This window comes from Rhinolophus sinicus, chromosome 16, assembly GCF_057876585.1.
Source record: "Rhinolophus sinicus isolate RSI-liver-muscle chromosome 16, RSI-T2T, whole genome shotgun sequence".
NCBI classification, from domain to species: domain Eukaryota; kingdom Metazoa; phylum Chordata; class Mammalia; order Chiroptera; family Rhinolophidae; genus Rhinolophus; species Rhinolophus sinicus.
This window is the reverse complement of record NC_142516.1, coordinates 95,298,231-95,319,976: the sequence shown is the minus strand read 5'-3', so window position 1 is coordinate 95,319,976 and position 21,746 is coordinate 95,298,231. Positions and strand designations below refer to the sequence as shown.

At 37.6% G+C, this 21,746-nt stretch overlaps 1 protein-coding gene across 3 annotated transcripts in view; it reads left to right on the top strand.

Annotated features, from left to right (window-relative positions):
• The first annotated feature begins 1,291 nt into the window (after nt 1–1,291).
• Nucleotides 1,292–21,746, top strand: part of NUP58 (nucleoporin 58) — a 51,888-nt gene continuing 31,433 nt past the window's right edge. For all 3 annotated transcript variants that reach the window (XM_019736447.3, XM_019736445.3, XM_019736446.3), the window contains exons 1-9: nt 1,292–1,612; nt 6,532–6,674; nt 10,064–10,213; nt 10,864–11,001; nt 13,567–13,677; nt 15,912–15,936; nt 17,110–17,175; nt 17,507–17,681; nt 20,903–20,982. In XM_019736447.3, coding sequence (XP_019592006.2) covers nt 1,506–1,612; nt 6,532–6,674; nt 10,064–10,213; nt 10,864–11,001; nt 13,567–13,677; nt 15,912–15,936; nt 17,110–17,175; nt 17,507–17,681; nt 20,903–20,982 — 995 coding nt within the window. In that variant the 5' untranslated portion in view covers nt 1,292–1,505. The remainder of the gene's footprint in view (nt 1,613–6,531; nt 6,675–10,063; nt 10,214–10,863; nt 11,002–13,566; nt 13,678–15,911; nt 15,937–17,109; nt 17,176–17,506; nt 17,682–20,902; nt 20,983–21,746) is intronic.

Genomic DNA, 21,746 nt, shown 5'->3' with positions numbered 1-21,746 from the left:
AGAGGCATGTGGTAGATTGTAATACTGTTCATCAAACATTGCAGTTTCCATCTCTGCAGTGCTCCTGTGGCATGTTTTTGGGTTACTGCGGCACAACTCAAACCACTTTGATTTGAATGAATTTTGGAGGGACACAATTAAGCTCATAGCAGGTGGCAATTCCCAAGATCAACGCAGTACAAAGTGCTACATTAAGGGCAGTTGTGAGATGTGAGGTTAGTAATATTGGTCACGTGGGGGACACTGAGTGCCAAACTAGAACCACTGAGGTTTTTTTTGTTGTTGTTGTTGTTTTATCAAAGCAGTGTGGAGGTGAGAATTCTGTTTTAGGAAAGCAAATCTGGTGGTTGCTATGGGATTAATTTTACTGGAAGAAATCGTAGGTAGGAACACCATTTGCAGGAGCAATGTAACAATCCCTGATGGAAAATTAAAGGTCCACATTCCAATGGCAGCATCTCAAATGCACCACCGCCTGGCAGTCTTTCCGGATCCTTCCGCCAGAGGGGATCTTTTCTTTGAACCCGTATTTTTCTTATGTTTGAGGGTTGCTCATAGAACACTTAAATATCACCTTAAGTTGTACTTGTTTCCGTAGTTTTCTTATCCCTTCCACTCTGCAGTTCCTCTAGCAGGTGGCACCGTGGCGTCGGAGCGCCGCAAAATCTGGAGGAAGCGGCCGCGGCGGGCGGGGTCTCACACTCTTACGCTGACACCCTTTGTAGACTTGACTACATTCTTAGACATCCAGGGGCTTGGCCAGTTGTTTGCTCAGCACAGCGAACAGGGCGGCCTACGCCACCCACAAAAGGACGCACTTCTCAACTTTCTCGGTGTCGGGGCATCGGGCTCCGCTCGCCATGGAGCAAGAATGTGATGCTCACGTCGTTGAACGGATGAGTGAATTATTATCGATTGATTTCCTGTCAGGAAGCAGACACAGTCGCCGTCCTTTAAGGGGTGGCAGACACCAAAAGACTAAAATCGCTTCCTTTTCTGTAAGAGGGGCTTGGAATACTCAACAGGATCTTTTCACCTCTGAGATTCTGCGCATCGTTTTTGGCAGTAAGCAACGATATAAGCAACAATTGAGATTCGAAAGCCATAGAGTACAGATTACGTCAGCATAGAGGCTGATTAACAGCGAAATGGTTCCGTTTGTATAGAAACCTGTGAGCCTACCTCTAAAGTAAGCAGAGCACCAACTCCGCCTTGTCCCAGGGTGCTCTGCGCGACACGTCGACCCCACCCCGCATCCCAGGGTTCCCTGCACGGCGGTCTCGCTTCCGGTGGGCTGCGTGCGCGCGCCCAGCGCCGGAAGGTGCTCTTGAGTGGTTGCTCCGCCCACCCAGGCCTTATCGTCGTTGCTGCTGGGGTTTGAGGTTCCCGCCGGGCAGGTCCGGGCTGGGGGAGAGCGATGCTGTGCGGCCCGCCTCGGCTTTGAGGCGAGAAGAGCGTCCCCAGACTCCTTTCCGCTTGCTGACGGCGCTGAGCCCCGGGCAGTCATGTCGACGGGGTTCTCCTTCGGGACCGGCACGCTGGGCTCCACCACCGTGGCCGCCGGCGGGACCGGCACAGGCGGCGGTTTCTCCTTCGGGACAGGGGCGTCTAGGTAACCGCACTTCCTCTCCTTCCGGGCCCGGGTCCTCCCCGCGAGGCCCTCGCGGGGTGGTCCCGCCTCTCTTCCCTCTGGCTTGGAGAAAAAGAATTGCCTCGCGCCAGCTTCGTAGGCCTCGCCTCTCGCTTCCCGGCTCGGGCCCTACAGACGGCCTGGTTGAGAGGATCGTGGATGGTCTCTGTTGTGAGGTCCCCAGAATCCACGATGGTTCGTACATTGTTCCTGCCGAGTGAGATCTGGCTGGGATTTGACATCCGAGTCCTAGCAATTCGTCAGTCTTAGGCACAGAATGAATGTTAAACGAATGAATGAAATTGTAGCTTATTGTGTGGGGTTTTGGAAAAAAACAATTAATAGAAAATTTTAAGGAGGACAAATAAAAGTTTCTCCCTGATAATTCAGATTCCATTGCAGGATATACGGTTTTAGACATTACAGTGCATTAATGATTTTGTAGTTAACGAGGTTTCAAGTCTTTGTGCCTCATGGGACCCTATCTGTCCTTTTTGTTTATTTGTTTTAAATACGTTTTACAACATTTATTGGTGATAATTTTGGACAGCATGCAAGTTAGTAAAGTGGGGATGTTGTGTTTTAATGACTTACATTGCCTTGATTAAATTGCAAAACGTAGGTAACATTCATCGTTTGTGTGTAATCTGCTACACCCTAAGTGGGACAAAAATTTGGTTAGCGTAAGTCCAGAAAGAGGCAATTAAAATAATGATCATTTTAGCGATGACAGATTTAAACTTTAGAACTAAATATTTCGAAGATAAAGGTGGAGGAGTTCATTAAATCATAGGGTGAGTTACAAGATGTGAGGCTTGAAGAATGTGGTTGTAGATTAAAGAGAAAAAAATTGTCTGCATTTAAAAGGGAGGCGGGAACCACAGACTACACAGTCAAGTCAGAAATCTGAAGTTTTCCTTAATATCTCCTTTTCTCTCACTCTACACACGTAATCAGCGAGGCCTGATAATTAGAATTCTTCATTTTCTATTTGCTTCATTTCCAATGCTACCACCCTGTTGCAAGCTCTTGTCATTTGTGGAACAAATATGTATTGGACACACTCCTATGTAGTAGGCTCTGTTTTAGGTGGTAAGATAAGAGTCCTGCTCTCCTGACACTTACATTCTTATGAAAGTACTTAAGATTCCTGCCAGGTTTTCAGCCAGTGACCTTTCTTTTGTTAAATGAGAACTGCTTCCATCATCTCCTACTTAGATTAGTTCAATGAAATCCCAATTGCTGTCTCAAAAATCTACTTTTATGTGTCTCTTTTTTCACTACATTGTAGCCAGGTTGATATATTTTAAATTCGCATTGCCCCCTTCAATGATTTTTCCACTATCATTGGAATGAGGTAAAAATAAATCTTGCTACGGTCCACAAGACCCAAATAACCTGGACCCTCTTAGGCTGGCTCATCCTGAGCCCATCGTTTCAGTTTGCTCCAATTCAGTGGTCCAGACCCACTGTAAAAAATAACATATTGTCACCCAGTTCAGGAACACAAGTAACAATGTTTCAGAGAAAGATATCTCCTGAGATGCACTTTGATATTTTCTATTCTGTTGCATTTCATTTTTTAAAAATGCTGTTACGATTTTATACCTTCTGATGGGTCCTGATCTTAGTTTCAAAAACACTGCTTTAGCAATGTGGCTCTTTTCTCAGTTCCTGAGGTGGGCTTGGCCAAATCCCATCACACTTTAGGGCAGGTTCCTCTGCTTGGAATTCCTCTACCACCTCCTTACCCATGTGCCAAGCTAATGCCTACTTTTGGGACTCACTTGTTTACTTCCCCAGAGGCCTTTTCTGACCTCTCAGTGCAGGAGAGTTGTCCATCCTCATAGCACCCTGTACCATAGCACTTACCACAATTGTAATCAGTTCATTATCTTTTTGTTGACTTGTTTATTGTCTGATCCCAGAAATAGAATGTATGCTCCATGAGGGTAGAGACCTTTTCATACTGTTTTTCCTGTAGGATAGTGGAGCTGAGTACATACTTGTTGAATGATTGATCAATCTGTTTCACTGGCTGGAAACTTCCAGAGGGCAGGGTGTGAGTTAATTATCATTCCATCTTCAGTGCTCAGTCCCTATGACAGTGCCTGGCCCATAAGAAGGGCTTTAAGAAGTACTTGTTGAATGATAGAGTAAATGAGTTATTTATTGGTAATAAATTAGAAAATTTTACACACATTTTAGAACGGCTTGGATAAATTAATAAAAGGAGAAGCAGTCTAACATCTCTCTGGTTTGGCAGCCTGACTGCCCCTCGTTCCACTTGGTGATTTGGTCTCATTCTGGGGAGGGTTCTCTCCAGGTCTCAGTTCCCACCTTTGCAAAAGGGGAATAATAATATGTTTACCTCAGAGTTGTTGTATGAGATAAAGCATATAAAATATGTAGCATCATGTCTGGCACTTGGTAAGTGCTCAATAAATGTTAGCTATTACGTCATCTCCTAAGTCCACAGTAAGGCAAGCTGGGGAAGTTCAAATAACATTCCTGACCCGCTGGTGTCAACTTGGCTTTTCCACTACACATCCTGTCGAATCATTGGCAAATACTGGCAATAATTGGTCATGTCTGGGGTCGCTTTTTGTTTTTTTTAAAGTAAGTAAATTTCTCTGCCACATTGACATTTCTTTTTTGTTCTCTGGTAGAGTAAGAAGGTTTCACTTTGATGTATTTCTTTGGTAATGTTTTCAACTTCAGTTATGCAACACTTCATTGTGTCTTCAGGTATCTTGTCAAAAAATTTTAAATGTTTTAATTGTCTGAAAATACACACTTTCACTGCATATCTTTTGTATGTTTATGGATTAGCAGTAAAAAATGGGATTTGTTTGGGAGGAAGGAGAGCATATTTCCTTAATTTGATGTCATCAAAATTTACCAATAATATTTCTTAAAATACCTTTCAAATTGAGTTTAAGTGTTTAAAGATCTGCGCTTTGTCAGTGAGACCTTGTAGCCCTGCTCTGACAGCCCTCTCCCTGTACTTCATGCAACAGGACACACACACGTGTTCCTAGGTATCATGTGGGGACAGAGTCCCACAGAGCAGTTTCCAGGCTCTCGGCCTCACGTGGAAAGGGGCTGGCTCGGGTGATAGATGACCATCAGCTGTGGCTGGTTGTCCATCAGCTGTAACTGGTTAGCCATTAGCCAGTGATATAACTGCCGTGGCTGAGCTAGCAAGCGCTGATTGCAGTTAGCAAGGGGTTGTTTGGCAGAGAAGCGGATGGCGGATTGCAGCTAGTAAGTGTGGTCAGCAAGCGGATTGCAGGTAACGTGGGGTTGGTTGGTTGGCAGAGCGGACGGCAGGTTGCGGATCGTGTGGCTTCTGCCTCCTGTGTCTCCAACCCAGCCGCCAGCGAGAGTATAATGGTATGACTCCCCTACCTATGGCTTCATTGTTCCTTTTTGGCCTCACCATGTCCTGCGTTCTTGTGCGGGGAGCGGGACCAGAGTCCCTGCATGACATATCATTTTTAAAATTAGTGGTAAACTAAGACACAATTACGGTATGCCCTCTTTTTCCTACTCAGTGTGTGCTGACGATTGATTTCAAGTTCTACCTCACTGATTTTTGTGGCATAATACCACAAAATTATGTAATGTGTATCTAATGTGTTTAGTACCTAATGTGTTTAGTTGAACTTGTAAGTGTTCCTAATGATAATAGTAACAACATGTATGGAGTGAAGTTAATTCACTCTGTGTAACCTCTTAATCTTTACAAAAAATCCTGTTAAGTGGGTACTGTTATTAAGTAATGTCACACAGGTATCAGCACATGGGAACTGGTACTGGAATCCAGACACAGCACTACTGCCTTCCCCTTCAATCGAGATACCCCAGGCTTTTAAACATTTTAAAAACTGACATTGGGTTTTCTCATGGTGATTATATGTGTATGGAAGGGCAGGGAGAGAAGTAATGAAGATACATATATAGGATGAGTGGGATTTCCCATTATGTTACACATGTCACATCTCTTAACACTCACATAATTTTTGAATTGTCAAGTTGTCATGGTTTCCCCCCTATTTCCATAAACCTCCCACCTGTCTATAGCAAGTTGGAGCCTCTGTGTCTTGATAAGAATAGTTGAAAAGTTGTGAACTTTGTTCACATCACTTGTTATTATCAGTTGCTCTTTTTAAGGTTTGAAAAACTCTGAAGAGGATTTCTGCTGATGAACACATACGCTTGATAATAGCGCGTAATTTTGCTTTGCATTTTACTCTTGCCAGGATATGCTTGTTCTTATCCGTCTCCCTCCCCTCAGTCCTTACTGCTTTTTCTGTGGCAGAAAAACCTAACCCCACCCCCACCCCACGCATGAGGTAATGTAGCGTAGGAGAGGTGGTGACGACAATTTAGAATACCTTTTCTATTTCTGGGTATGTCATACTTTCTTTATATTAGTACGGTAGTTAGGGAAGAAGAACAGATGGATTTAGTAATGTGAACTGCACATGAGTTCAAAAGGAAAATGATCCGCATTTCAGGATTTCCTTATGGCTGTTTTAAAATATGCTCGCTTTCAAAAATAAAACGGGTGAAAGTGGAATATGTGTGGTCCTGTCTGTGATTACTTGGGATCTGAAATCCTGATTGCTCTAGATTATGCTTTTCTTGAAGGTTGTTAATGTATTTTTAAAGACTAATTTTATATGTGAATTTATTTTTGAAGAGAACTGAAAAATACTTAAATTTGGTTCAAATTGTTAATTCCGTTTGTATCCTATGGAGATGTATAGGATGCGTTAAATGAAAGAAAATAATTAACCTTGAAGACTTAATTTTCATTTTTCTTACGTAAATATTGGCTCTAGTAGACTTTATTTTGTGTTTGTCTTTTTTTGTTTGTTTTTTTTATAAACAAGCACCCCTTCTGTGGGGCTCAGTTTTGGAACTCTCGGAAGCACCACGACTCCAGTCACTACATCTGCTTCTTCAGGTGGTTTCGGAACCGGACTCTTCGGATCTAAAGCTGCCACTGGGTTCACTCTAGGAGGAACAAGTACAGGTAAGGAGGATTGCTACATTGGCAGGGAGTAGATTTGGGATTTTATCCCTTTTCAGGTTCTGTACTGTGTCTCCTCCCTCTACACGGATCATCATTGAAGGTGGACCTAAAAAATGGTAGATACTAAGGTGAAAAGAAATACAGGGATGTGGAACGAAGGGCCAGTGACAGGCCCGGTCATCAGCGGTGATCTACTTTAGTGTGAGGGAACACACACACACCACACTTACGGAATTAAAGAAGATATAGAGAAGTTATAGCTCTTTAAACATAATGAATTAAATAATTTAAGTGTTTACATTAGATTGTATAATGCAGTGTTTTACCTTAGTGAAGATTGTTAAATCAAGTTTGCCATTTTGGTATTTGACATTAATTTAGTATACATAGGACAGTCAGCATCCTGTTTTGCTGTAGCAATTTACATTCCTAAGACATGTTTTAAATTGTTGTATTATTGAAACCATTGTTTCACTGGGAAAAGGGCAAGAGGCAAGGGTAGACATCTTAATAAAAAGTTTTTTTTTAAATACTTACAGGTTTTTTGCTATAAGCTAAAACTATGTTTCACTGGAGTTGCTTCCTTATTTATCCTTTATTCTCTACCCTCAGAGCCTCTTGGTCTCTGTTACCACCTTTTGCAATGATCTTCTAGCTTTGATTGTAACGCTTTTCACAGCCACACATAGAAAATGAAAGAAGTTCAGGAGTAAATCTGAGCCCAGCCAGAGAACTTCTTGAGACAGCTCTGTGTGCCGGTGTCTTGCCTGGAGTAGCTTTTTTTCCTCCTAGCCTAATTTTGTTATAAGCAATAGTTTGCATTTTATAAGCCTTACTCCCTAATTAATCTAATTATGTACAGCTTGCAATATGGAAACCAGTGCTATAGGAAGAATGCTTATATTAGTGGTATGATGCAAGAAAAAATTGTGATACCTATTGGTCTTATTAGCAGTGTTCTCACTCCCTGAGGGTGATTCCAAGTTTTACCCTTATGACAAACATAAAAAATGTCATATTCCATTAAATTTTATTTCTCTTTTGTCCCCAGGAGTAGCAATAGCTATATCTACAGGGTTAACGCTGGGTAAGAATTTCTGAGGAAAGAACCCAAATCTGGTTTTCTACTCTTTCGTAATATCTTGCAGAGCTGGAGTATAGAAGGAAGCATGTAAGGAACTGAATAAAGATCAGAGATGCTGACTTATTAAAGAACTTTTCAGCATTTGAGTATTTTTTTTTAAAAAATCAGTTAACTATATAGTCCCTTTTTAATTAAAAAAAATACAGAAATAGTTTTTCTGTGGAAATTTATTTCACAGTACATTTTTCAGTCATTCAGGTCCTTCTAGTGGAAAAAGCACCCAACTGTAGGCCAGAAGTCTTGGAATTAAGCCCCGGTTGTACCTCTAAATAGTTGTGAGGCCTTAGTCATATCTGGCAGCTGTTAGTTATTTATAAAATGAGGGTATTGGACTATAACAAGTTTTGAGATTTCCTTCCATCTCAGCAGCTTCATAGTTTTCTATAGTGATATGCCGAAGGGAATGTGAATAATTAGGGTGATAGCCTGCCTTGAATCTGGATGGCAGTAAATACTGTGAAAGGAAATGAAAGAATGAAAGGGCATCGAGGAAAATCAATTACAATTAAATTAATTTAAAATTAAAGATTGGTGGATTGTCTTCACTTGGATGATACTTACCTGTTATCAACAGAAAACACATCTGTTTACCACCAGAGTTTTGCAGAATTGGCTACAGGGCAAGCATTTGGATCCTCTTAATTTCTGAGATTGTAGAACTCATACATGATTTCAAAGCACTGTATTCTGGCAGGAATTTCCAGTTTTGATTAAGGCAATCCAGAAGCATACTTTTGGCTTCTTTTTGCTTAGTGATTACAGGAGAAGCCAAAGTGCAGGTCATTCATACTTCTTTTACATTTTTGCTCAGCTACTACTTCTTAACTGGCCTTGGATGTACATAATGCCTTGAACATTGAGCATGACCTGTTGATTTGATGGTGGTGCTGCTGGTGGGGATGTTGCCAATATCAGGAACTGCTGAGTGCGTGGGCAAGACACTCAGTCTGTTGTGAGGTGAAGGGAACAGGTGGGTGTATTCACGTGTTCTTGTGTAATCGGATACATGCTCTAAAACATGTATGAAAGGCACCAAGGAAGAAGAGAGTTGGAGTTCATTTTGGGGGCAGGAAACATTATTCTAGACGGAGGAGTGGAAAGTGCAACGACCCAGTCATAAGAGGATTCAGGAAAACAGGAAAAATACTGTATTCCTGGAGTTTAGGATTCACAGGTAGGAATGGTAGGGAGAAGATTTGAGGAGCAGTTGGGACCAGATAAGCAAGGTGGTTGTGTGCCGACTGTTTAGATTCTATTTTAGAGACAGTGTAGAGCTAATAGGAACCTTAAGTTGGGGAATCACCAAGATATTTTGTTCTCTCTCTCTCTCTCGCTCTCTCTCTCTCTCTCTCTCTCAAGTAACTGAGATAATTCCAAGAATAGATTAGAGGTTGGAGGAGACTGACAACAGAGAAACAAATTAAGAAGTGACTGTAATAGTTCTTGAGAGATGGCCTAAACTAAGGTTTTGAGGATGCCTGTATCCCTGGGCTATGTCTGAAGGAGAACTGGCAGGATTTGTGACCAGTAGAATGCAGGGGACAGAAGGTGTGTCAAGGAGGATTGGGGTTTCTGGCTTGGGCAATTGAATTGACCACGGTGAGGGGTTTAGGAAAGTTTTTTTATAGGGAGAAAGGTAGGGGACATCCAGGTAGAGACAGCCAATTCAGACTCAGATGTAGATTTTGACCCATGTGCCTATAGTTGACATTCTGAAAGGAGGTGAGATCTTTCCGGAAGTAAGGGAGCAGGAAGGGAACCATACGAGGTATCATTTAAGAAGTGAACACAGGAAGGAGATCTATAAAAGTGGACTGAGTGGAGTGGCACAGTGAAGAGCTGGAAGAGAGCTGGGAGATGACGGAAACAGAAGCCAGAAGGAAGAGGGGAATTTGAGCAGCAAAAATAGTTTAAATAGTCTGGGAGAAGAGGGACTATTGTTGTGCCGAGTGTAAAGGAAAGGAAGGATAAATGCTGTTTTAGGTCAATCTCGTGGTACAACTGAAGATGGATTTCAGTATCACCACATTGATTGAATTTTCTTTTGCTTTTTTTAATTCAAAGGGCCATCTTTTCAATATTCACTTTAATTTGGTCCCAACATTTATATTTTTCTCTCTTGTTCATACACAAGTACTTCCTTATTCTAGCTAGAAGAAGTAGAATCACAGACTTTTAGGGATCCTGAGTAATGGTGTAATACGTACACAGTTATGGTAAAATGTTTCTTTTTTTACCCCCACAGGAACGCCAGCCACTACATCTGCTTCTACGACAGGCTTCAGTTTAGGCTTCAGTAAGCCTGCAGCGTCTGCCACCCCATTTACTCTGCCTGTTACTTCTACCTCAGCTAGTGGTCTTACTCTTTCGTCTGCTCTGACATCAACCCCAGCAGGTGAGGTGGAATGAGAGAAAGTCGCATTTTATGGTTCAATTTTAATTTTATTTGGTTAGTGAACATGGGTATCCACCTTTATTAAAGATAACTTCAGTTTGGGAAACTTTATTTCAATCATTCAGCAACTTTGCCCTAAATTACTGATTGTGAAAAAGATCAGGATTGGGCATTAAAGAAGCAGAGGCCATCTTGGAAGTTGGTCTTTACAGAGCAAAGCAGGGGAGAGGGTGAAAGAGGTTTAATGTAAAACTGTTAATATCTACTTTGTTTTCAAAGAGCATTTTGGTGACAGGGAAGGATAAGGACTTTGCACAAACCTTGCCTGGCTTAGATTCATTCAAATTTGAAGGTGGAGTTGGTGGCCTGGGCTGAAAACTCTATTACTGTCTAAAATCAGGTACCTGATACCATTCTGTAATTATATTATCCAAAGCCCTTTTCTCTGTCACTGGTTCTTGCTTTGAAGGTACTATTTCTCTTTATTCTTAAGTATATATAATTTTACCTTTATTGAGTAGTTTTTCCCAAGATCCAGTCTTACCATGGACATCCGTTTTGTTTTGTTTTTAAAGAAAGTGTTTTGTGTTTTCTGTGGTGGTCTTAGAAGTGTGTTTCCTTTTGAAGGCTTACAGTCTCTCTTTTTATAGCATCCACAGGGTTCACCCTAAATAATTTGGGTGGAACGACAGCCACAACTACGACTGCATCAACAGGCCTTTCCTTAGGGGGAGCCCTAGCTGGTTTGGGAAGTTCACTTTTCCAGAGTGCAAACACAGCAGCATCAGGTAAATGATGGCATTTACTCTCCAAAAATAGTAAATACTTATGTTTAAATTTGCTTTATTTTGGCATTTTGAGCAGATCACTTTGTCTTGTTAACCTGTGTGTTTTCCTTTTAGTATGAAAACTGAATTATAATGTTTTTCATGCATAATTGGATCTCTTAGCCATATTTTAGAAATAAATTTTCCTGTTTCTCAATATTGACTGACTAGAAAAACAAAGAGGGACCTGTTTAAAGAGTCAGTAAGGTTTCTAGAGAAACCTGTCTTTTTAATAAAAAAGTTGAATGGTCTTAGATCATTTTGTGTCTCCATTCATTGTAGGACACCTTGACCTTTTAAGCCCCGGTTCTAGGAATGGCTTTCCATTGTAGACATCAGGAGAGGTAGTAGCATGCTCTGAAGATAAAATTTTAAAATACAAATATTAAATAACTAATACAGTCAGGCAAAATACTGAAGTATAAGTTCACCTGGCAGAGAACACTGAATACTTTATATCTCAGATTGATTTCTCATTTCAGGCTTACTTTGAAATTAACCTCATGTTAAGGATTCGGCAGATGTTTTGAACACTGGCTATAGCTAATGCCATATAAGAAAACCAGGGGGGCCTTGTGCGAGTGAGAAAAGCTTTTCTCTTCTTTGAAGAAATTGTGTAATTATCTCACATAATAACGTATCAGCAAGAATTTCTGTTTAACTATTTACAGATTAGGAAAAGTTGGTACATGTTGAAATCACAGAATTTCCAATAATACTCAGGTTAATTTAACACATTTTTTGCGGGAAACGAGTAAACTTGTCATATCGCCTCTAGTTGGAACCGGCAAAAATTTTGCAAAGTAAATAAATAGAGACCTCTTTTTAAACTAAAACACTGAAAGTTTCATAGAAAAATATCAAATAGATCGAAAGATATGAATATTTTACGGAAAGTCTAATTTTGGCGAGAAAATGTCAAAACGCCCCGCGTTACGATGCGATTTGGCGGGAAAATGCCCGCTTACAATTAATTTATAATGACTATTTAATTTCAGAAGTTTCACTGAGCACCTGATATGTACGTAATGCATCCCTTGGTTGTGCGATAGTCATGACGGACTATGACATGATGTTTGCTGTTAAAGCTGTCACTCTATGGTGCCCTCTATTCAGATACTACATTTAATGGAGAAATTCCAAGTCAGTACAAAGGGAGAAAAGGAGTTGGTCAGGACAACGTATAGAAATTTGTAGTGTTCAAATTTGTATTGATATTTCAAATACTTACCTTTGTCATTATTGTCTAACTTTATAGGTATTGAAAATATTTTCTAATAACCAAGTCAGCAGATGCCTATAACATACATTTCTTTGCAGGTTAAATATTTAAACATCTCTCCCAAAGAGTCCTATGAGAGCTAAACACAAACATTATAGAAAGGGGAGGTAAAGCGTTGTTTTTGTGTCTCGTTATTGAGTTTTTACATCTGTTCTGATTTTTCTTAGCTCTTGACACAATATTCAATGCTTAATTTTATCTGTGTTAACTTAAAGGTGCCATTGATTTTACAAAAATTAGTAACATTTATTTAGCTATATTTTTTCATAGATTGCCAGGATTTAAATCCAGTTTTCAGTTATCCCATGCTCTGATCAGGACATACTACTGTTTTCTCTGTTTTTAAAGTAAATAGCATCTTGTCTAAGAACCACAGTAGTCTCAGCTTGGGAATGTATGGATTTAGATGATTTCACAATACAAGCTTTTTGAAATTCTGCTATTTGATTCAAAAGTATATATTAATGACTTAAGATTAGCTATATTTAGGCCCTTTAATTCCTTTTATCAGTGAGGTAGGCTTTATGTAAATTAAATGTACTTTTTTTGAATTTTATGAAAAGAACTTGGGAGTATGACATTTTGATGTTTGAACTGTAGGACTTCTAATTATCAGTTCTTTAAATTTTATTCATAGTGAAACTATTTGCTTTACATTATACTAAAATCTTATAAATTCATGCTAGATATTTATCTATTTATTTTTCCCCACCTTTAATGAGGTATCATTGACAAATAAAATTGTAAGATATTTAAAGTATGCATGATTTGATATATATATATATATATATATATATATATATATATATACAATGTGAAAGGATTCTCTATTGAGTTAATGAATACGTCCAATACTAGATTATATTAAAAGTATGTAATTCCAAACAATGATTGGAAAATATGATATATTCACCTGAAAATATATAAACTAAAACTGGTTTTGTAGAGAGGAATTAAAAACAACTGAAAAATTGAGTGTCCACATATGTCAAATTAACAGGTACACTCTGAGCCTTTTAATAAAGAAAAATCCCATCATCCAAACTACATGCACCACTGACTTCAGGGAAGCCTGTTAGTCTTTGTCCAGAGCATGCTCTACACTTGTTTTGTGTTATTTGCCTAAATCAAATAGGAAGAAAATCTGGGATCTGGCTTAAGAGCATTTGAGTGCTTTGGTCAGGAGGAGAAATGGTTATAAAGACTTCCGTGAACTTTGTAAATGATGTTTGGCTTATTTGCAGGACTTGGACAGAATGCTCTAGGCTTGACTTTGGGAACCACAGCAGCGACTTCAACTGCAGGCAATGAAGGCCTTGGTGGCATAGATTTTAGCAGCTCATCAGATAAAAAAAGTAAGGAACGTTATTGTCATTTTATGTTTTAACAGTCCTGTTGAGGGGATTTAAATTCCTATGTCTGGAAGACAGTTAACTATAAATTCCTTTACTTTTAAGTATTTTGCATAATATTTAAAACATTTTGTGTGTTGTGCACTTAAGATTTTGTTTTTGTAGAAAACAGATTTGTATGTGCCTGTGTCTTAACGTAGCTATCTTAATGTGTGTATTGTATATTTTTTTTATTTGTGATCATGATGTATTGTTTTGAAACCTGTTATTTCTCATGTATCACAAGTATTTGTAAATGTCTGTAATTCTTCCAAAATACTTTAATGCTGCTTAATATCAATTTTATGAATGGATATATGATAATTTAGTGTTTATTTCTAGTTCTTTTATTCTGGGAAGTATCAATATTGGGCATCTTCATAGGGAGAGCCAACGTATTGTAGTTTAAAGAGTGTCAACTCTGGAGCTAAATTGCCTGGGTTTTATATACGCATGGTTGTGTGCATGGTAACTTTTGTAAAATGTGATAAAAATGGAATATCAAACAAATAACAAAATAATACAGTAGTTAGTAAAAAAGTTGAACTATTTGGAACAAAAATTAAATCCCTACTTTATATTATTGCCTCACAAATCTAAGACACTGTCTATAGAACATGGCTGCCAGTTTCAGAAATGTTAAACTTGAAAGGGAAAAAAACAACAACCTTAGAATCAATGAAATAGAAAATATGGAAAAATAAATTACAGTTGGATTAAAAAGGTAAACAAAAAGAAACATGTACAAAGGTAAAAGATAAATGACAAATTGAAATGAAAATACTTGATTCCTAAATGATTATTGTTTTACATTTTAACATTTCTGAAATCGAGATGTGTCTTAGAATCTAATTTTAGAAACAGACATGAAATATGATATATGTGACACAAAGAATTAGTACATGCTGAAATAGCTTTTAGAAGTCAAGAAAAATACCTCAAAAATGTGCAAATAGCAAGAATAGGGAGTTCACAAATGGAGAAAAGCACTTGAATAATTAACATTTGAAATAAATGTTTTACTTCATTTAGTACTGTCAGGAACATGAATTAAGATTATAAGGAAGTGGCATTTTTTTTACTTACATACTGCCAATGATTTATTTTTTTACAAGTGTTCATTGTTGAGGGTGTGATGGAATGGGAACTCTTAGTCCTAGTAGACGGGAAGGTACATTGGGACAATTGTCTTTTGGGATCAATTTGGTGTGATATGTCACAGGCTTCCCTGGCGTACTCTTTGACCTGTTAATTCTTGGAATACAAATAAAGTAATACACAAGTATTTGTAGATAAATACATTCATTGTAGCAGCGTTATTTCTATAGTAAATGATAATAACCTAAGAAAAGGGTTGGGCATAAAGTTATGATACAGCTGCACCATCTATGTACTCTATGGTCATTTAAAGTCATTTTAATTGACATGGAAAGTATTCAGAGCATGCTGAGAAAATAAAGTATAACATGGTAATCCTGATTGCTTTTAAAAATGTATGTGTAAGTGCAGAAAAAGGCTGGAAGGAACCATTGAGGCTCTCTGGTGGGATGAAATTTTCTGTGTCTCTGCATTTTCTATGCTTTCTTAAATAAGCAGCTATTATTTTTATAGCCAGAAATAAATTTTGGAAAAGCAGCAAGTGAGTCACTGCATCATTTAGCTGAAGGAGCATTTTTACATTTCTACTTTTAGATGTATGTATACTATTAATGATAACAGTCAGACAGGTGTTATTATAGAGAGCTGTTGATATATCTGCAGACATTAAAAACTTCTCATTTTTAAAAAGATTTGCTGGTTTTGTAAAATATTTACAGACGTTCAGGTAATCTGACATATTTTAGTGTTCCATAGTGATTGTGCCTTAAATTAAAAAGTATCAAGTCAAGCTCTTAGAAGTGAAACTGCTAGGCAGGAATATTTTTCGTGGAAGATAGTTGAAACCAGGAAGATTCTTGCCCTTGAAAAAAATTGATGCAAATCAGCCACATAACTGTGTTTACTGGTACATAAATGTGTCTCTATAACACACTATGTTTGGACTTTCTGACAAGCCCTGACATTGTACACTGTTTAAGAGGCAGTCGAAGAAGTGCTTAACGATTTCTGTTTATATCTTAGTTTTCATTCACTTAAAACTTGTATTTGCAATATATCGAATTACCTATTTTTTACACATAGCTTCTTGAATTTTCTAGGTGATAAAACAGGAACAAGACCAGAGTAAGTTTACAATTTAACTTTTAAAATGTTTTAATTAAAGAGTTTTATTTATTACATTGTAGGCAAATGGTATGGTTGGAAGTAAATGAAACCATATAGGCATTTAGAAAAAAGTTTAACTAGTTTTTGTCGAAAATAAAATAATAAACATATGTTCTAGAAAGATTGTTAAAAAAATGTGTAACCAGTTCTTTCTAGGAAGTGGTTGGCTTTTCCCAAATAATGAAAATAAATATAAATGTATGTGTGTATTTGTTTAAGTAGTTAAATATTGAATAACTCATGGCACTTTACTCTTGGAGCATCTTTTATATATATAGATGAAAATATATGTGTGAGTGTGTATTTTTATTTCATATATGTGTTACTATACCAGTACTATTTATTTCCTGATTATGAAGAGGAATGATAGCCTCTGTATACATCATACACGTGTTTGAAAATCATTATTTCTATATTTCTCACCTAATTTGTATTATTTTAAAGAAAGCATTTGTAAATAAGTAATTAAGTTGACTCCTCCCAAACATCTTGTGTATATTTTAGCCCTATTACATTAGTGAGGAAGCTTGGAGAGACTGATACTTGCCTAGGGTTATATCCAGGAAGTAGCAGCAAACCTGTGACTGAAATTAACTCATGAATCCATTACAGTATGTCAAATTTCACTTATTCCTGTCTTCATTATATATTTAGGATTCTCTAAAGCTATTACTAGGTCTTATTTTGTTGAAGGAAAAATTGAAAAGTTATAAAATAATAAATACTGTGTGCGTCTTGTACAAAGTTTTGTAGACTTTCTTTAATGCATGCTTTAATATTTTTTAACTGAATAAAATGCCAATCATAGAATTTTTGAACCAGGAGAAGTTAGTTGAATATCTCATGCAATCTATAGTATTTTCTGATTTTTTTCTTAAACAATTAGTCACACGCGCTTACATAGATGCCAGTGTTCTTAGAAAAGAAATCTCCATGTCAGATGAATTGTTAAAGTAATTTTATAGGTCAGGAAGTTTATTGTTCTTTATAAAGAACTTTGAAATCATCCAAGAAATCTGTAAGTGGGGCATACTTGCTTTATTTTCTTGTATCTTAACACACGCTCTAGTAAAACTCAACTGTCAGCTTTTTATAATCTCAATGGTTTTAATACTGTGGCATTTTTCTTAGGGATAGTAAAGCACTGAAGGATGAAAATCTACCTTCTGTCATCTGCCAGGATGTTGAAAATCTCCAGTAAGTGTGTCAAATATGATTAGATAAATCATACTTGAAGAATGCTAGAGAGTATAATTTAGGGGGAACAAATCCTCTTCCTTCTAAACATTTTACCTTGGTTAAAATTTTAATGCTTTTAGAAATGAGAGTGAAAGCAGAACAACAGGAATTAAAATTCTGTAACTGCCATTTTGTGAAACAGCACGTGAACTGTAGGTAAATTTTTATTTTTTGCTTCTTAAAACACTTAAAGACTCCGACCAGCCTGTTGTAAATGTACTTTTTCCCTGTAGGGAGCCAAAGGTATGTTTTTTTTTTTTTTTAAACTCAGTTCTGTTTTGATTTTAAGGAAATTTGTGAAGGAACAGAAACAGGTCCAAGAAGAGATTAGTAGAATGTCTTCGAAAGCAATGCTTAAAGTACAAGAAGATATTAAAGCTCTGAAGCAGCTTCTGTCATTGGCTGCCAGTGGATTACAGAGAAACACTCTCAATATTGACAAATTGAAAATAGAAACTGCTCAGGTAAACTAATGTAAAGTCATTTTATCCTAGGGGTTGTTTGTTTCAAATGGAAATAGGTCTTTTTTTAAATTATAAAGTTTAATATGGACATACTGTAAGAAAACCATATGGTTCACATATTTTTAAATTGCTATAATAATATTTACTAGTTTTTATTGAGTGCCTACTGTGGATGAGTCAGTATCCTAAAATTTATATGTATTTACCTTAAGATGGGATTTTCTTGACTGCCCTGTGAGGTAGGTACTATTATCTTCATTATATAAATAAGAAAACAGGCAGAGTGCTTTGTTACTAAGTGGGAGAACTTGGATTCAGACCCTGGTAATCTAACCCGAGCTTATGTTGCTAATTGCTTTGTTCCGTAAGAGTGCTTATGGCATAATGGTTATGTGATAGGAGAACAGATAGAAAAAAATGTATTTTTAATCTGTCAGTTATTAAATAAAAATTATACCCTTTAGGTCTTAAATCTGATGAGCTGCTGGTCTCAGGTCTTAGTAAAGATGGTATTGAGGCGAGTATCTTCTGGTACTCCTTTCTGCTTGTTTTTTATCCCGATGGTCTAATATATAATACATATGAAATCTATAATATCTAGTTCTTTCTAATGTGGGCTTATCTGAGGTCTATGCTTTTCATAGATGAAGTGATAATATTTTAAGTAAAAATTTTAAAGGTGCTTATGTGTCTTTAATTGAAATATAGTTGACATGTAACATTAGTTATAGGTGTACAACATAATGATCAGTATTTATATATATTGTGAAATGATCACCACAGTAAGGCTAGTTAACATCCATCATCACACATAGTTACAAATTTAATTTTTCCCCTTGGGATGAGAACTTTGAAGATCTACTCTCTTAGCACCTTTCATATATACAGTATAGTATTATTAACTATCGTCACTATGCTGTACATTACATCCCCAAGACTTACTTGTTTTATAACTGGAAGTTTGTACCTGCATAGGTGTTTTGAAGTCAACTATTGGAAAATACTTTGTGATGTTTTTAATAAAAATGTGTTACTAAGATAGCTATTCTAAAGTATGACGTTTAAAGGGAATTTAGACTTTATTTTTCTGCTTTCAGATTTCCTAGTCATTTACGAATTCTTTGGTTAAATAAAAATTAAGTATTCCCCCATGTTTCCTTGCCACTTATTCTTTTATATGTTATCAGATATGTTTTTTCTAGGAGGAAGAAAATCTTAGTAATGCTTTTAGACTGGAGAATGTTTAGATTCTCATCAAATATTACATGAAATGATAAATTTCATATGTGAAATATGAAATTATATGAAAAAATTAATTAGCAAAATAATAAGAGTTAAACTCAAGAAAAAGAAATGAATGCTGTAATAGGATCCATTGTCACTCTAACAATGTGATTCTATTCACAAATATTTGTGGAATACTTGTTACATACCAGGCTTGTTAAGACCAGTCTTCTAGAGATAAAAACACAACTCCAAAGTCGAGTAGGGTAAATGAAATAATAAAAGATTGGGTGAAACATAAAGGTAGCAAATGAAGTAGAGGATGAGTCAAAGAAAGTTTCCTTAGGCAAAAAGAAATTCTGAGTTGAGGTTAGAAAATTTAATAGGAGATATCAAAGAAATTCTTATTTCTAATGTACAGGAATTAGTGCAGTCTGGTGCATTACCATTGGAAAAAAACATGTTCTGACTCCATTAGTGAAGTAGTTATCAAGCTTATTTAAACCAAAACCTTTTATTCAGAAAGAAAGCCTTTCTGGGAAATATAAGCAATTAGTAGAACTTAAGGAAGCAAAATCATTTATAGACATCATTTTTGGTACATAACTCAAGAGTTTAAATAAGTAGGGTGATTAAAGCTCTTTTTGGGGTGGGGTGGGTGTCAGATGGTTTGTTGAAGTCATTGCCAGTCCATGCATTCAGGATGTGTTTTTAAGGATCTCTTATGTGAAGAGCATTTGAACAGGCATTTGGGATCAAAACACAATAGTCTAGAGAGAGTGAGTTAAGTCAGTCAGGTAATATGTTCAGTACAAGGTGTGATAGAGGCACAGAGGGCTCATGTGGGCACTTTTATCGTCTGTCCAAAGTAGGATATCTTTGTATTGGGTCTTGAAACACACTTAGGTGTTGTCCACCAGGCTGGGAGGAAGGATAACAGGCAAAGGCATGGAGGGAGGAAAAGGGTATGTTTGAGTATCCAGAAACAGTTTACTATTAGCGGAGCACTGAGTAAGAGTCCCGCCTGGCAAGGGTCAGTAGGCAGGGGTCCAAGTCTGAATGGTCCCGACCACCCTAGGGCATTTGTACTGGGGTCTGAAAGGATGGAAACCTGAGCTGAAGAATGAAAAGCAGATGAAAAGAACAGTTAGAGACTTGGAGACTTAACAGCTTGGTAGTAAAATGAGGGCTAGAGTTTGCTACAGGGAATATGAAGTTAAGATACCTTTTCTTTGTTTGTTTTAAATAAGGGAAACTTAAATAGAAGTTAAAAAAGCCATGAAATAATAGGAATGTGAAGTGTAATGGATTAAAACCGAACATCAGTCTGGAAAGACTGTTGACTAGGACATAGAAATGGCATTGGGGAACAGCTGTAGGTCATTTAAAAATAGTTAAGTGTGTAAGCTTTAAAAAAGTTGGGCTGTTTAGGTTCAATTCTCAGGTCTTCGAGCTCCATGGTTTTAGGCAAATTACTAATGTCTCTGACTCCATTTCTTCCTCTGTAAAAAGGGAAACATTACTACATTTTAGGGTTATTGTTGAGGATGAACCATGATAATAAAAGTAAAGCCTTGGACATAGTGCTTGGTCCACAGTAAGTACCTAGAGTGTTAACTGCTGCCACCGTCAGTCTCAACATTAATCCTACCTTGCTTTTTAAAATAGTGTTTTTACATTTATATTAAAGGTTTTTAAATAGTAGGACAGTCTTTCACTGTGGGTGAAGTAACTTCGTGAGTCCTACAGAAATCCAGAGTTTCTGAAAATAGATCAGCAGCTCATTATATATTTGTCATAGTTTGCTAAAAGTGTAGTTTGTCTTGGGAGAGAGGTTTTAGCAACTTGTAAAGCAGCTTCATCCATGCCATGTTCTCAGAGTGCGAACCTCCACAAACGGTGTCATTTGAAGTTTCAAACCAGAGATAGTTGGTATTTTTAGCCTAACTTTTAATTGGCCCTTTTTTGTTTTGTTTTTTTAACCTCTGATACATTAGGAGTTAAAGAATGCTGAAATAGCGTTAAGAACCCAGAAAACACCACCTGGATTCCAACATGAAAATACAGCTCCGGCTGAGTAAGTTGCTGGAAGTCTTTCAACAAATGTTTTTGTCGTGCGGGGGACCCTGCTTGCTGCACCATTTGTAGTGCGAGGCGGCCTGCGGGGTCTCTAGTCCCGCTCCCCACATAAGAACGCAGGATATGGTGAGGTCAAAAAGGAACACCCACGGAGCCATAGGTAGGGGAGTCATACCACTATAGTCTCACTGGAGGCTGGAGTCACACGACCCGCAACCTGCTGTCCGCTTCTCTGTCTGCCAACCAACCAACTGACTCACTGACTAACCAGCGCAGCTGCAGCAGTTCTATCAGTGGCTAGTTGGCTACCTGGTTACAGCTGATGGCCAACTAGGCAGAGCTGACGGCCATCTACTACCCCGAGCCAGCACCTTTCCACGTGAGGCCATGAGCCTAGAAACTGCTCTCTGGGACTCTGTCCCTACAGTTTCTCTCTTTAAAAAAGCAGAACAGTCAGGACAATATACAGGCTAAACATTTTTAGTTTACAGGTAGCAAGCCTGGGTTAATAAGCACTTTACGTGGATTTTTAAATTTAATTCTGATAACCCTAAAGGGGGAGTTCATTATCCCAATTTAATTGAAGGATAAGTGAAGACTAAGCTTTGTGCTTTTAACCACTCTTACGCTGTTATACTTCATTTGCATGTTACCTACGGGGTCTATTCCAGTTTTTTTTAGTAGAAATTTATTTTTTACCCATTAGGACTTTTAATTTAAAAATAATTTTGTAATAGTCCCTTTCTTAAACATCGCACGCTA